This window comes from Pezoporus occidentalis, unplaced genomic scaffold, assembly GCF_034315485.1.
Source record: "Pezoporus occidentalis ecotype Australia unplaced genomic scaffold, CSIRO_AGI_Poc_V1 ctg3, whole genome shotgun sequence".
NCBI lineage: Eukaryota > Metazoa > Chordata > Aves > Psittaciformes > Psittacidae > Pezoporus > Pezoporus occidentalis.
In genome coordinates, this window is record NW_026914940.1 from 17,384,768 (window position 1) to 17,402,404 (window position 17,637).

General features: G+C 36.0%; 1 protein-coding gene across 2 annotated transcripts in view; it reads left to right on the top strand.

The window, feature by feature from the left end:
- The window catches only part of RSPO2 (R-spondin 2), a 107,855-nt gene that overhangs the window by 75,958 nt on the left and 14,260 nt on the right, over positions 1-17,637 (top strand). Inside the window, exon 5 of one of the 2 annotated variants that reach the window (XM_062627176.1) lies at positions 1,464-1,536. The exons of the other annotated variant lie outside the window; for it this stretch is intronic. Coding sequence (XP_062483160.1) covers positions 1,464-1,510 — 47 coding nt within the window. The 3' untranslated portion in view covers positions 1,511-1,536. The remainder of the gene's footprint in view (positions 1-1,463; positions 1,537-17,637) is intronic. 2 annotated transcript variants of the gene reach the window in all.

Genomic DNA, 17,637 nt, shown 5'->3' on the forward strand with positions numbered 1-17,637 from the left:
TCTGGATTGTCAATATCTGCTTTTGTACAGGGAGTGTTGTGCTGAGAGTATTAAAATGTTTGGGGTTTTGTTTAGCTGATTATATTTAGAAGGGATGGCTGCAGGAGAAAACTAATAGTAAAGGAAATCTAAACCCTATGGAAAGAAATTCCTAATCCTGCCCATTTCAGTAAGAGTGCCTGCAACTAGACTTTGAGTCTAAATTTAAGTCTCTAGTCTAAATTAAGGGGTATAGGCAAGAAATGTAGTTATGTTATCAATATAAAATCAGTTTGTGCCAGCTCCTTAAAAAAGCACAAAGGTTGTAATCTCTGTTTGGTAATAATAATAATAATAAAAAAACCTGAATCATAAGTAGCTCAGGTTGGAAAGGACTGCAGAAGGTCCTTTAGTCCAGCCTCCTGTTCAAATCAGGTCAGCTGTGAGAAAAACAGGATTAGCAATTACTCTAACAACTCTCAGATATTAAATATTTTTCCTTTTTTGGACATAGCTCTGTTCCTCTTCATATACTTATTTGTGCATTAAAATATAATATTTTACTCTTTTTTTCTTAGAAGCAAAAAACCAGGTACTGATAATTCACGTGTGTATATCTTCTTTTTCCTTCCTGTGGCAGGGATAGGCAAATTAGGAATCTGTTGATGGAGGAGCGTTTTTCTCCATATTTTCATATCAAAGCAGTAAAGAAAATTAAGGTGTGTTAATGATGAAATATGAGCAGATATGTTCTTTTCTTAATGTTGATGAATAACAAATCTGTTAGGTCCTCACAACCAAGTATGACATGTTGATACACACACACATAAGACAGAGTTACAGCATGATTCATATAAATGTTACTTTTCATGTAATTTGTGTGTTATTTGGTCATATGAATAGGAAATATGGGATTGAATGAATCTATGAAATCCTGTTCTGAAACTTCCCTTGCACACTAAATGTTTCAACTGAATTAGTGTTGCAGCACTTGGTGTTTTTTTTTTTTGGTTTTAATTCTATTTTATTTTAGTAGGGTTTTTTTGGGTTTTGTTGGGCGTTTTTTGTTGGTTTTTTTTTTTGTTTGTTTTGGTTTCATTTTTTGTTTGTTTTTTAAAAAAAAACACACCTGAGCAAGAAATACCCCTGAATAAATGCAGAAAAGAAAATGCCTACATATATGAGCTAAGAGATGAAATAGCTGTATTATGTATGCATTTGATTTATATTTATTAAAATTAGTTCAACTGTAAATTTAGTGTGACTTTTAAAAAAATGCTGGATTTTTTATATTACATTATTAGAAGTGATCCATTCTTTAGTAATTTTCTAAAGGGAAAACGCAATCCAATTAGACTCTTATCTGAAAAGTATTTAGAAATAGTTTTTATAAACTATATAAACTTGTACATCAGCTTGAGTAGCAGTTAAGTTTAAAGCCAAGTGCTATCTGTCAAGGACCAACACTCAGGTTTCCTTTGCAGATTTTACAGGAATGATTGCTCTGTTACTAAACTGCTTGATGATTTAGATGTCTCTCAAAGCTCTGTGAGCAAGGTATGGCTGTTGACTCGAACTCCTGCATTTTCTGTGTTTGAAATAAGTAGGTTAAATTAAGCAGCTAAGCAATTAAGTGTTCTGAAAAATATCAACACTTATTGAAAGTCATCCTTTCAATATTTTGGTTCTTTAGGTAACTATTCAATATTTGGGTTGGTATTTTCTTTGAAACTGGTATGGTGGATCATGCATGGGACTTGAGGCAGCTTGATTTTAAGTCACAATACTGCTACAAAACTTTTTTGCTGTTTCATTCCAGATAAATATTACTGCGGGTTATAATTGTGGTTATTAACGTTTGTGGGGTGTGTGAATATGGTGAAATAATACTTATATTGAAACCTGTAACTTAGCTTGGATAGATATAAATAGCCTAAATTTCCTTGGAGTGCTGTTGTGAAATGTGGTTTTGGTTTGTTTATTTAACTGATGGGTCAGGTTTTCAAAGGATTTTAAGGGGCTTAGTTCTCTTTGACTTCAGGAGAATTTAAAAATGCATGTTCTTTTTAAAGCTAGAAATAAAATCTTTCTAAAATGACCTTTAGAATGTACCTTTTATGACATGAGCAAAATACTTTCGTGGAAAAGAGTTGTCATCTGATTTGTTTTAGTTTTCCTTCTTCAGGACAACTGCCCAAAGCACATCTTGTCATGGACCATATATTTCTAAGTGCAAGGGTTTAGCTCTATGTATCTTATCAGGACAATTTAGTCTGTGGAATTTTATGTAGTGTTTTATCATATTGTAGCATGATACATTTTCAACTTATTTAAAAAGATTATCAGGGAATTGCTGCAGTGCAAAAGAGCCAACTGAAGCATGTTTTACCCTTCCTTCTGAATATAAATTATCCTTCAATCCTCCTTTTTAGTTAAAGTAATAGGAAATATTTTCTTGGGAAGTCTTTCACACAGTTTTTCCAAGCATTAAAAGGTTGTATGCACAATATATTTATTGCCATTATTATATCTTAGGCCAGAAAAGTACTTTCAACATATGTTTTTTCTTAAGTATATTGTATTTGAGAAGTAGCATGAGTATCATGTGAGGCAGTATCTCTTATGGGAGTAATCTTTTTTAATGAATAACCAAGTGTACCAGCGTGTAAATCCTCATAAATGACCAGTGTGAGTTATAACCGTCCCATGGCAATTATGCAGTTCAGGGTTGTTTAAAAATGCTGAAGGAGAGCCAGCTGCTAATCCACAAGGACATACAAATACCGAAGAGTGCTGTAGCTGATCCAAGTGCATAAATTGAATTTGTCCATAAAAGGTACTTGACAAATTTTATTGTGATACCCTTATGAAGTTACTCCTCTTGGTTTTTGTCTTTTGTTCATTCTGTAACTACAATTCACCTGAAGGAGGAAAAGCCACATATATACTCATTTCTACTTCTCAACCGGGGAGTTATTTTTGTTACATTGTAGTCAGATGTTTCAGTCACAGCAGAGAAATCGGCAAACACTCTCCTACCTGAAATTGTTTTCCTCCCTGGGGATCAATCAGTAAGGCACATTTCTATGGATATCCTCTCCCATACCACAGGCCTAGGTAATGGCAGGTCTGCAGACCCATCTGCTACAGGTATGGCATCATCAGCCTTGCTCATTTTTAAGGATTCACTAAGGCTTTCCTTGCACAGAAATCTCTTTTTAAAGTAATAAACCTATTAGGCTATACAGACATTATTTGTTTCTACAACGTTAATACAAGGGCCACATCCTGACATACTCCTGGCAGAATTTTTGGTTGGGCTCTTCTGATACTCCTCAGCTTTTTTACTGTTCATCTTTCCAGCAGAACATGAACCAACAATGGTAGGGTTTGGATTTTGGAAGTTACTCTATGAATAATGGTGACTGTGACTGAAGTAGAAACCTTTGCTGTACTATAATATTTAGAAAATATGCAATATTTTTATGCAATACTTAGATTCTGTCCCCCTCATCACACTTAAGGATACTGTAAGAAAATGTGTATGACCCTGAATGTTGGGCCTTGCTCTGCCAAACTGGCTTGGTGATTTCTAACCAGCCGTGACAGAAATTAGATTATTTGGATGCACATGTGATAGCCATCAGTTAAATTATCAGTTTAAGTAGATAAAGTTTTTCAGACATAACTGGGTGCATATTCATTGCACAGTACCAATGAAAGTAAATTATCTAAGTCTGCGCCACCCTCTAAATACAGCTGCTTGGTTGTTAAGCTAGGAACTCATTAGACTGCTGTAACTTGATTGATTGTAATGAACTGTCCAAACCCTCTATAATAGCTTTCTGCTGGAGCATCATTTTGAATGCTCTGCAGCCTGCTTGCTAGATACTGTAGCAAGTACTGGCAATCTAAGGTAGCCTAAGAGAGAAACCTCATGGATTTGGGCTGAATTCAGCAGAGATAGTTTGCCACTGCCAGAGGGTGCAAGTCTGGAGAGTAAAGAATCCAGCGAAGACGAGAAGAGAGGAAAGAATCTGAGAAATAGACAATTATGGCTTCTTCCTGTTGTTTGGCTCTTTGGACAGAAAAAACATATATAGAGATATTTGGGTCCCAATTAATGGCTTTGTTAGCAGACTACAAAAGGTAAAGCTGCTTCACTGACTGGTTTCTAGTGTCCTTTAAAATCTGACACCGAACAGACGTGTCTGATGCTGCACAAGGTAGCTCACTGTCAGCATAATGGTGTGCACAAGTTAGTTACCCCTGCTGAGAGACAGGATTTATTAGATCTGGCTCAGTCCTGTGCAGGCCATGAGGTATTACGTTTGTGATAAAGAACTGTGGTTTGCTGTATGGATGCATAGTTCATGAGCGCTAACCTGGGGGACTTATTCTCTTGTGGAGTTTATTCCTGTTAAATAACTACCACAATGCTCAGAGAAATTCTGGACAGGGACACTGCTCAATTCATAAATGCCACAGTTTCCAGTACTCTGCTGTAGACCAGATTTAATTTAATTAGCTTTCACCAGCTGGGTACAAGAGTCAAGGGGGAATGCCAAGGGAATAGGTGAAGGAGCAGTCCCCCCAGCTGCTCTCACTTCGAGTTGCTGCCAGTGTTAGAACTAGGCTGGAGTCAACTGCACACTCATAGAGAGTTTCTAGACATACCTGTATCTTTACATGTCATGAGCACCACAGGAAGAGGGGAATGGGGGAAAAGATCTGCTTCTTTTTGTTATTGTTGCTTGGTTTTGACTGTTTGTGTGGTATTTTATTAGAGCTTTCTGAAATAATTTGAGATAATTTTACCTCAGATTGGAAAGCTTGGTCTGATCCCCATCGTTCTTTTTGCTTTGCACCTCAGAAGTGAATGAAAACTTACTCTTGAACAGTTTGAATCTCAGGTTCATTTTGAAGAAATTCAAACATGACTGCAGATAATGTTTGGAAAAGGAGTGAGAACATGAGCAGAGAATAAGACCAATAGAAAGCAGGAACTGCTCATGTTGAACAGGGCAGTCTTTCTGTGCATTGATTTTTATATGGTGTTATAGCCTCACATTAAAAATGGGTAGATTTTATAATGTTCTGGGCACTGTCTTAATAATGAATTAGCCTAAAATGAGTAGTAACATGTAAAATAGGAATGCAATACCACAGAGATAATCAAGTACCTGTGTCAGTCTGACATTCTGCACCAAATGATCAAGCATAAAAGCAGTATTAATTAGGACAGACACAGTACTGCACCAATGTTTGGGTCCCAAATAGGCTCCTTTTATGCAATAAATCTTCATCCCTAAGAGTATTTATTTTGTGTTTCTAAGCTGGCACAGCTTTAATTCTGAAGAGGCCCCAAAAATCTGATGTAAAGTGTCTTCCACTGAATTAGAATCCTCTATCATCTTTGCCATTTAATTTGAGAGTTTATCAGTTTGTTTCTTCATAGAGTGTCAATAAGGAAGAAGGCTATTTGAGTTCAAATAAAGGCTGAGTTTATACAGCTTTGCATATCACCTCCAAGTTTGATACTTTAATCTTGTGTCATGCACATCTATTTAGTGCATATAAATACTGCAGGCACAGTAGCAAATTGTTAGCTCATCTTTTAAGACTATTCTTTTGAGATATTTTTTGTAGAACCCAATTAGCTTAGCTGTTCATATATTTGTGCATTTTAAGCCTTTTTACTCAAATTCTAATTTATTGGTTTCCCATGAGCATTCCTTGGCATTCTTAGCTAATCAGACACTTAAGTCTGATGATGTCTGTGAACCTTGTACCAAGTCAAACTGCTGGAGAGCAGATAATCATGCAGGTATCTAGCTTCAAAGAGCCACTGCAGTAGGACACCAGTGAGAGCAGGTGCTTTACGGCATGTCACATTTGTTAAGAACTTTGTTTAGGAAGTTCAAACAAGGGGCATGACTTTTAAGCACCCATGTTTGAATTGCACTGATAAAAATCACAGGTATTTCGAATGGCATTAATATCCCATGATAACACCATGGCACACATTAGAGTGAGCTCCTGGTGAAAATGACAGCCAGCTGTTAAATCATGCTGTTTCTCTGACAGATACGAATGTGAACTTCTCTGTCAGATACAAATGTGAACATCTTGAATGGATTGCCAGCTCTTCCTATACAAAGAGTTCAGCACAGTAGAAAGAGTACTGTAAAAACTGTCAAATGTTTTTTTCTCAATTCATTGCTTTTAAAGTTGCACAATGAAACCTTAGCTGTTGACTAGATACAAGTGCCAAGCAGCTTTGATCAGATGGAGTGTAGCTGTCTTGAAGCTAGATTGCATTTAGCTTTAATGCTACAGTATCTTCAATACTGAAAAAAGTACCACATTTATCTGCTAGTTGAAATGACAAATGCCTAAATGATTCCTAAAATGAAGATAGGTAAAAACTACTACAGGGATGGTTAAATTCCAGCTTTGTGCTTTTGCTCTGAATTTATGGATCAGATTATTTTGTTACCTCCTGATTTACTGTCTGTTCCTTATAACATCTAAACTAGAAAAAACAACTTTTGTGAGCCCTAGTAAAGAAAACCCACAATTTGGCTGAACATAGAGAATAAATTTTAAGCATTGCAAAAGACTGTACAGGAGAGATGCTCTAAAAATCAGTGCACAACTCTGTCAGATAGCACTAGGAGTGATATATGAGTAGGATTATTTGAGTATATTTACAACAGAAGAAAAGAGATTGTATTTGATAACTGATGGCTGAAGAAATTTCTGGACCATAAAGACTCCACAGATAAAAAATATCTGCTGAGCAAGTCCTGTGTCAGGCTTCAAATCATTGCTCTGGTTAGGAAACTAGAATAGCTGATGGAAGATTTCTAGATCATTTCAGACTCTCTCAGTTTTATAAGCTGTAATACTGACATTCTGATGTAATGGTCAGAATCAATTTTTCATAATCATTGAAGGTGATTAAACATATATTCTCTGCGGGACTTACGTATATATGCTATCAGCTATAATTCACAGCCCACAGTATGTGATTATTTTGCCACCAGACTTTCTTAATCAGCTCTGCAGCCCAATGCCAGCTTGAGCGTAGGCTGCAGTAATACCTCTTGAGAACAGGGGAAGCCCGTGGAACAAGAGTCCTAAACACAGAAAAGGAAAAATCCTGGGGGATAAGGTTTATTTTACTCTTGCAGCTGTGGCAAGGAAAAAAAGAGGGATTTATCATTTCTGCAGAGCTCAGTAATAGAGGTGGCCCAAAAACCAGTGAAGGGTTTCGTAAGAAGTTTTATAACATGCTGAATATTTCTTTCAACTGGAGTGTTTTTATTAAAGAAGTAATTGTCCTTAAAGTTTCAAGCTTTAAAAAAACTTGATTCATATGTCTTTTCCAGAATAATGTTTTCTGGGTGGAGTATGTTGTGAAAGAATAATGTATTACTTTCTCTTACTTTTCTTCCAACCATCTGAATTATTTGTTCAGGATGTTAAAAAGAATTCCATTTTTTGGGAGGGGAACTTCCCCTCATGCCCCTTTTTATTGCAGTGTCATAGTCTTATAGTATCTCAGACTGTGCCTCAAGCTTATAAAGCATTTGCATCCTAGTTCTTTGGGTGTGATACCTATCTGGAGTAGGTCAGTGCTCTGTAGATGTGTTCCCATTGGTCTTTTATAGCATTGATGATCATGAGCTTCTTTATGGTTATTGCCGAAAGTCAGAATTTCTGCCGAAGCCAGTAAAGTTTCATTGATTGATTGGTTTAAATGAGATGCAAATCTGGCACTTTTGTAGCTGTTACTTGTTCCACAAAATATTAGGATTTCAGAACTTAAAAGTGAACTGAAAATAGGAGCCAGAATATAACTACAGTCCTCCTCACTTCATGGAACAGTGTTGGAACCTCTGTCTAATTGAGGGAAGGTTGTCCAAAAAAAACGATTAAAAAGAGAAAAAAAAAAAGGGGGGGTGGGGGCTGGCGCTGGGGAGAAGGATGCACTTTCCCCAACCAGCTGAGTGTAGAATGAGAATTCAAGTGGTGTTGCTGGACTTGGAGTTGTAACTGGTTGTATCAGTGCATACACTTCAAAGCTGGGAGCAACGTGTTGCAAAAGAACTACTTAATTTTTATTTATTTATTTATTTATTAACAGTTGTCTAAGTCAGCTCTCCATATCATCTTTCAGGGCTATTAAAACAGGGTGCGGATCTATTGATAGGGCTATGATTTATTTTTCTGTGTGAACTAAAATGTAATCTAATTACACAGTCAACTGTGTAAAAAGTCTGTAACTGTTCAGTATGTGGTTAAGACATCATGTCAGGTCACTAGCAGTTGATTTTTTTGTCTACCTTTTTACCACTTACGCTAATTTTTGTGCTGGTTTTATTCTAAGATAATAGTAAAGAAGAGAACAGGGAAAGGCCTTTCTACTGAGAAGAGAGTGATGTGGAAACTTTGGGCTTCTCTCTGAATCAAAAATGGCACATTTTGGAAAGACACATTTTCAGGAAGTGAAACTCTGATACTTTCAGCATGGCAATGCTTTATCTGCAAAAAGAAGGAAAGGTACAGATACCTGAAATCTGTAAGAGTATTCATCTCCCGTGGACACTTGGAGGATGTTCAGGTTCCTCCTTCAGCAGAACTCTTTGAACTGTGAAGTTACTATGTGTCACTTGCAGGAACCCTTATAAAAGGGCTTTACCTCTTACTTGCTAAAATGATTTAGTAAAGAGAGTAGTGTAGTAACTAGGGCATTGAGAGATCTTTGTATTGTTTTCTCACATGATTTTTGTCACCAGTTTTCTGATTTCTTAAAGCTAAGCTGCTGGAACCAACACGTAACAGTTTTCATGTTTTAGCTGTTTTTCAAGTCTTTGTTAGCTGCAGGCAAGAAGCTGAAAACATGGACACCCTGAATGATTCAACACCATAAATTAAATAAAAAGCACTGGAATTTGTTGTTTTAAAATCTAGTGGTTTTGAATTTTACTTGTGACTGGCTCATGATTAACTTGGTTGTCAAACTTGTACCCAGCATCCAACCCCAAAAGGAACATATTTAAAGGTTCTGATTTAGTTTTCAGTGTTTGCTAAAATGCTGTGTCTCAGTTATTCATGTGAAAACTCTGATATATTTTAGTATGAAAACATTTGGCATATAATTTCTGAAGAAGAGAATGTTGTTGTGTGGGGCTATACCTTTGGTGTATTTCCAAAGAGCTTGCTTTCATAGTATTTATGTAAAACCTAGTCAGCAGCAAAAAATCAAGTGTTATTAGTGAAGGAGCATTTCAGTGCAATGATCTAACATGCTAATTTGAGAAGATAAAAATTCATATTCTACTTTAGGCTCTGAAAAATGAACTAATGCAAAGCATTGTGACCTAGCAAAATAATAGCTTGTAATTTACTTCCTTGGTTCCTGTCAGCAGTTTCATTTGTGTTGAATAGGTATAATTGTGTGTCCTCAAAGAGATTGCACTAACCCCGGTTATGATGTAGGCAGACTTTCCAAATCCTTTATTAAGCTCAGCAATTTCCTGCTGCAGATAAAAAATACTTCGGTTTTATTTGCATTCTGCTGGTAAAAAGTAGCTTTCTTTTAAAAATGTGTCACTTGTGATCCTCAAAGTTGAGTTGACTGAAGGCTTCCTATTTACATTAATGTTCATGTGAATACAGTGTTTAGCTGAGCCAAATTTAAAGTAAAAAAGCACATTTTGAAAGGCCGTTGACTGATAGTGATGCCACCATGCTACCACATGCATTAGATTTCGAAAGCAAGCATTTTCTGATTGTTTAACAGTCCAGAGGAGTTGCACTGGGAAAGTATGGGAGGTTTAAAGCCTAAGCCATTTTATATTAAATGAAGTGATAATAGTTACTGCCATTAGCCACATGACTCAGAGAAAAATTGTTTATGCTTGGCTGAAGTTAATACTAAACAAGCTCCATAATGTCATTTTTGCTAACAAACATATTTTCCCATTAAAAAGGAGCCAAAATGGTGTTCTTACAGTTCTGAAGGTTAAGTGTAAGAGGTACTTTTCTAATTTGTAAGTTTTGGGGTGTTCTTTTGCAAAACTTAAAAAAAACTAATAATAAGATCAAGATCTTCCTTGCCTGAAGCTTCATACAGTGTTACTACAGCCTAGCTTTATTTCAGTGGAAAAATAGCAGGAAATTATGTATTTAATCATGTATATTATGTTAAAATTTGGAAACATTTTTGTTTAAGCTACAGTAACTCAAGAGCCAACATTTATTATTCTGTTTTGATTTTTATAACTCTCAACCTAGATTTTGCATGTGCTTAATTTTTTTTCCAAATAGGCTTGACATCTCTTGCTATTCATTTATACCTAAAGGTTACCATGTTATCCCCAAAAGCTAATGCTCCATGTTAGAGACATTGGGATAATAGTTGTTTATATATAATACAAATATTAACACGTTTGCATATACACATAGAAATAAATTGTTTGTAGGTTTCCAGATTCACTAGTATTTGCTAAATCCAGAAGATACTTGCATCTAGAATAACTTGAGTCTTTAGTTATTGGTACTTCTTTTAATACACAAATGTAATTATTTGTTTTTCAAAACTTTGTTCAATGACAATGGCAGGTCCTACTGAGTGCTGAGCACTTTTGAACATTTGCTGAAGTGTGTTCTTTCAGAACGATGAGTGTGTTTCAAGAGATTCCTTCATCTATTTTCAAAATGCCTTACTGACTTGTAGTTGCACTTGCTGGTCTGAATCGCTCGTTGTGAAAATGTCCATCATAATGTTAGTCTTTTCTGCCCAAAGTAATGGTATTGTAGAGCATGCTATAGGTTTTTTGTAGTCTTATATTTCTCTATACTAAAATTCAAGACTGTAAAATGCTAGATTATAAATGGTCAGAAGCAGTGACCTAATCTTCGAAATATTTGGCTACGTTGCAGTTACACATCTCATCCTGAATGGGACAAAATAATCTAGTGGTCATATTTGATGAACACTCCTCAGGGACCCCCTACCCCGAACTTGGGTTTAGAAATTGAGTTTGAAACACTTTAGCAATAAAACTTTTTTTTTTATTTTTTTTTATTTTATTTTTCACTATTCTTGGAATTGTCTGGTATCAATAAAAATATACTAAATTTATTTTCAAGTATTTAAAACCTTATGTTTACAAGATCTAAATCAAGGGGTGAAATAATGAAAGAAAGAATGAGGGTCAGGGATTTCTTCAATGTAGCTACCTGTGAATTACTTATTAGTTTGAAATAATGGTAGCACAGTGTGTCTTTGAATACAGTCTGGATATTAACTCTCATCCCTAGAATCCTACTCATGACCTTAAGAATATTTAGCTTTCTATATCATTGCAGAAATTCTTGACCATTATTTAATTTATTTTGCCCTTAAAAAGGGATGTAAAATCTCTCCTTGAAACTATGCCATAGGAGCAGATTTTGTTGCTTCCAGTACTGGCTAAAAGTGGGAATTGCAGAAACATATGAAAATATTCAAATTGTGATTAATGGATTGTGTTTTGTTTTGTATGATTATATTGCTATTGTACTGTGTATAATTGTGTTACTTGATATACAGCTCTTTTTCTAAATGTCAAATTGTGGCTAGTAAATAAACTTAAAACTCCTTTTCATGCTTACTGCATACTACATTAAATGATTTTCAATGACGTAATGGGGTTTGGAGCGGAGACATAGCTGTTGTTCACACTGTGCATTTTTGTTGTGACATTTCTACTTTTGACTTTTTTTTTGTTCTCTAACATAGACACAAAAAAATGATTTTTTTTTTCTTTTTTTTTGAGGAAAAAAAGGAGTCTGGTAATATTTCATAATATTTGTCCTGGGTTCAGCAGTAGCAGTCATTTTTCTCCTTCTTAGTAGCGTGTGCAGTGCTGTGTTTTTGACTTTCAGCCTGGGAACAGTGCTGATAACACCGATGTTTTTAGTTGTTGCTCAGTAATGTTTACTCTGACCAAGGAATTTCTGAGTCTCATGCTCTGGCAGGGAGGAGGGGAAGCCGGGAGGAAGCAGAGACAGGACACCTGACCCAGACTAGCCAAAGGGGTATTCCATACCGCAGCACGTCATGCCCGGTATATAAACTGGGGACAGTTACCCAGAAGGGCTAGATCACTGCTAGGGTCAGGCTGGGTATCAGTCAGCAGGTGGTGAGCAGTTGTATTCTCTTCCCTTGTTGTTTCCCTTATCATTATTATTATTGGTGGCAGCAGCAGTGGTTTGTGTTATACCTTAGTTACTGGACTGTTCTTATCTCAACCCTTGGGAGTTACATTCTTTTGATTCTCCTTCCCATCCCTCCGGGAGCGGGGGGAGGAACAAGGGGTAGTGAGCGAGTGTCTGTGTGGTTCTGGGTTGCCGGCTGGGCTTAAACCACGGCAATATTCCATTCAAATCTTATGCTTGTCAGTCCTGTATTGAGAAGAGATTTGATATTCTTTGATGGAGTGACTGCTCTTGGGATGTTTGTACAAAAGTAGATCTACTCTTGTACACGTGCTTGCATAGTGTATATTGAAAATCACACGAAACACTGGAACATCTTGCCCAGAGAGGCTATGGAGCCTCCCACCTTGGTGACAGATAGTCAAAAGCCACTGGGACGTAGTCTACATGGTCCTGCTCAAGCAGGAGAGCTTAAACCAGATGACCTCCAGAGGTTCTTTCCAACTTCAATCATTCTCTGATATGCATAGTTTGATTTCAAAATGGGATTTGAAGTAACCATAAATAATTGCACTATTTATCTTTAAAAGCAAGAATGATGCCAGCAACATGTGCCTTTGTGCTATGTACCTTAGAGCACCATATGTTTTAGTCCAGGTATGGACATTGCCATACTGGAAGGGGCAATTTCTGTGGTTAGATGAGTGATGGGAAACTGTACATCTCACTGGAACACAGAGGGTGATTGTGGAGAAGATTTCTGAACCCTTGGAGTATTATGGAAATAAAGAATTAATGACAACTTACCTAAGATATAGTAATGCCAGCAAAATATCTGCAGCTTATTTGATGTATTTGAAGGTAGAACATAATTCTTTGTTTCACTGTACATGTTCTTTCCTTAAAGCTGAGACACTAGCACCGTTTTTGTCTCTTGTACTATCCTAAAATACTTCCCCTAATCTCCTGTCAGTATTTCGATCACTATCTCTCTGCTACACTAATAATAATCATCATCAATATATGTGACTGTAGAAACTGAAAAGTTTCCTTCTACCTTGAAATAGCAACATTAAAGTCTGAAATCCATTAGCCACTTGTTCTTTCTTTTCTGAGTCACCCTGCATCTTAACCTTCGCAAGATAAAATTAACAACTGAAAGTCTGCAGTTTTGGTGGTTGAGGCGGGAGCATTGGCAGGAAGGCATTGTGCTTAAAGTATTCTTTCAAATGCTTACTGAACTCACCACCATCTTCTGTGTGTAGTTTCTTACTGCAAAAAGTCAGATGATTTGGCTGCATTATATTCAGATACAAATATGCAACTATTAGGATTTTCATTAGGACAATAGTTGGCTGAACAAGCTTTCTTCAACACAGTTTATTGACAGGCACTTTTCTCTTTTCTGACCCCATATAAGCACAGGAAAACAATTTTCTGTTTCCTTTCCCAAAGATGATACAGCTTTTACTTCAGAGTGTTGTCTCATGTAGTTATAAGAGAGAGAATCTTAATCAGTCATTTTATCAGAAATTAGTTTCTCCACATCTTTGTAACTACCATTCTGGACCAGTCTTTTGAAACTGTGAATAATTTGAAGCCATATGCAGAAATACCCATCACTTTTTCTATAGTACGAAACCTAGGGACTCTTCATCAGGGATTGTAGTGATATGACAAGGGTAATGGGTTTAAATTTAAACCAAACCATTCTATGACTCTGTGGTTAGGATCATAAGGTGGTGAAGAAGTTACTGAGTGACAGGAGGGCGGTAGGGCTTTTGCTTCTACCAGAAAATACATTCCCCAGCAAAAACCTTCTTTGCAAGGCCTTCCACCACATTCAGGGCTTCCTTATGGCCATGTACGTGCCAGGGCTGATGTGTGGTAGTGAAGTTTCTTGTTAAGGGAAGCATAGAGTTTTGTCCTATTCTTGAACTGTTACTGGCATGTTAGTTTTGGGCTACAGTTACAGTAGTGGTGTTGATGGATCCTTGGTTGACCCAGATCAGCCACTTCCATGTTTTTGTATTCTCATGCTACCAGCTGACTATCTCAGCCTGTAACATTATGCACAGAGGTTTTTAAGGATCTGTGAAATTTGATGGTCAGAGTGTTGTACACAACTTACAGCCAGCATGGAATGAACAGAATTCTGATAGCAATAGTAACTTATATCTGATCTGTTGTTTGAAAGCTCAGTTATGTTCCCAAGCATTAATTCTTGCATGTAAGAAGGGAATAAATCATATCTTCAAAGATGACTGTATTTTCATTTCTGGATGAAATTTCTGAACAGAATCACTTATCAAAACAATGCTTTGAGAAATTATAAGATTGGGCCAGTGAAGTTCTTCACGATATAAATTATGGATTGAAATCAATCCCATCTATTATAATTTAGACAAGAAAAAAACTACCCAGTTTGTAACATACTGTATTGTTCAGTGTTAGCTTTAGCTTCTGTTCTTGGCCTATTCACAGATCTGCAGCCCATTACAGTGGTGCCTGTTAGAGCAAATGCTGTGAAAGTTTTGCCAGTTTTTCTATGATAAACCATGTTTTCCAGGAATTCATACTTAAGCATTAGAAAATCCCTTGCAGTTGAGACTTGGCATGGAAAGTCTTAATTCACAACGATTTCACTGGTATATTTCTCCAGATTTTCAAAAATAAGTCAGTCATCTAATTTATTAAGTTGGAGGTATTTCAAAATAATGTATTGTTTCAAGATCATAGAATTGTATTTGTTGGAAACAAATAATATTATGATCGCTTAATCTAAATAGACACATTTCCTGACAATGAATAATTGCTTTATTACTGTTACCTCACAAATCACACTTAAATGCTTCTGTGTGTTTTTTTCTGTTGGGTAGATCCATGCTGAAACTGCAATAATTTAAACTGGTCACATTATTTTTGGTATTCTACAAATATTCAAATAGCTAAGCTGTTTTTCTTTGAAAAGCTGTGTATCAATGAAAATTCAATGAAAATTTAACTGTATAAACTCTAACTTATAATATCAATATTACATCCTAACGTACATTTTAAACTTTTTTTTCCCCATATTTTATAGTTGGCAGTATTTTTCCATTTAGTTAATTAAGAGTAAATAACTATTAATGCACATTGTGAATGTTCATTACAGAGAAATGAGAGTCTGTATACTTTGTGACTCTTACCTAGGATGTTTCCATAGTTGTGATAGAGACAAACTATAACACTGTTGAGTTCTAACAAATAATCTATGTAATTGTGCATATTTTAATTATCTGCATAATTAATATTATTATTAATTAATATAATAATATTAATTAAAATAAGGTAAACCAGGGAGAAATGTTTATTCTGTATTACAACCATTTATTCTTGACTGCATATTAGTACTTTGGGTTTTTTTGGAATCAGGTTTGGGAAAAGAACTATTACTTGAAGTATATTTACACAGAAAATAACAACAGAAACCACATGTTCAAAGCCTGTATGCATGGAAAGAAGGTTAAAGAAGAATAACTGGATAGTGTTAGGGAGAAAGTAATTATTTGGCTACACAGAAGGAAACGAAGATGTTAAGCATAAGTGAAATGAGAATAAATTCAAACAGGATTTTGAAAGGAATCTGTTAAAGCCAGCAAATGTCAAGAAGAAAATGCTATCTTCCAATCCGAGTTAGAAGCGAAGTGGCTGTAATAGTGGATTAATTGTCTCAGTAGAGAAAATAAACAATTGAGTGGATACTGGTAACTAATTTGATCAGTATGTCACACCCTAAATGATCCAGTTGTCACCCCCTATTAATCTTATAGGACAGTTTAAATCAACACATGGAATAGATTGTGATGAAGGCACTGGCCAAGAAATGAGTACTTGCTAACATAATGAAATAATTAACATTCAGTAGAGATCAACTATATTTCAATGTGAGAAGCTGATAATCACTTAGCTTAGCTTGGTTCAAATAAATAGTTCCTTTCAACATTCAAAAAAGTATCAGCCAGTTCAAGTATGTTGACAAAGTTTATATGTTTGTGTCCATGAGTTTTACCTTTTTTCCCAGTTCTCTCCCCCATCCCTTAGGAGTGAGCCAGGGCTGCGTGGTGTTCAGCTGCCTACCAGGTGAAACCATAGCAACTTGAATGGGTTTTAGGACCATCTATTCCAGCCCAGGGGGTTATCACATAAATATCTAAAATTAGGATTGTAAAAAATATCCAGTTTGAAAAACAGCTGCTAATTTGAAATCAGTGAGGTCCAAAGGGTCTGGGTAAATATTTCTTTTATCATCTTTTGATCTTCTGCAAAGAATGTACAGACAAGAGTGTGCCATTCGTGAGAGAAATACTAGTTGGCACAAGTCAGAAGTATGCCAGGAGTCCTGCTAGTGTTTCAAGGCACTATTCAAACCTGTGCTCTGGCTCTTTGTATGTTATTAATGAGATTTAGCCCTTGCAGCTGGCCACCAGTTTAGCGAGGTCTGTGGTTTGTGCTACTGTACCCACAGTACCATACAGTCAGATGGACTATGACTGCCAGCCTCAATATCTACTGGTGGAAATACCTCTATCCCACAAAGAATTGTTAACATCAGGCACTTTTAAGCAAAAAAATAAATAGATCTCGAACAGTTTCAGTTATGCAATGACTTTAATACTATTACAAAATAACAAAGACAAGATCTCATACCCATCAGAAGCTCACCCAAAGTAGCCATCAGAATGTGATGATGTGGAGCAGGAATAGCACATACATTTATATTTTTCATATGGTTAATTAAACCCATAGAATCATTCTGTACATACTAAGCTTTTATTGGTATTAGAATAAAGAATTTCTTTTTTGGAAGAAAAAAACCCAACCCAACAAAAAAACCTGATAATTACTTCTCTCTGTGCTTCTAATCAACAGTCTTTGATGTACATCTGTTTTTTAAGTACAACTGTAACTTCCAGTCAGGAAAAGCCTTTTATGGCAAGTAGTCTTTAAGCTACATGCTGTGTTTGTTTTACATATTCTTTTCCCTTTTCTCTTTAAGAAAGCACCCACACATTTTTCTTCAACTTTATCAGTGAATACATACTTTAAAACTTTTATGCAGGAAGAAACTTTAGTTTTCAAGTTAATTTAGACTGATTGTTTAAATTGATGGTGGAGATTTTATTGATTTCTTTCTTGCAAATGTGTATCAGGATAAGAAGACAACCTAATTTGTCCACTACACGTGTATTATTAGATATCATGTTATACTGCTTCTTACATCATGTGATGCCAAGGCTGTTTCCAGCTGCTGTGTAGATGAGAGGGAATGAAAGCCCCTGTGGGCTAAGACCGTCTGCAGGAACAGGCTGGTATAAGAGAGCTGCTGCAGAGCATTCATTCCCTAGCAAATGAGTGTTACTTACCTCTGGGAAGGGCAAAAGTATGTTTGTTGTTGTTCTTCAG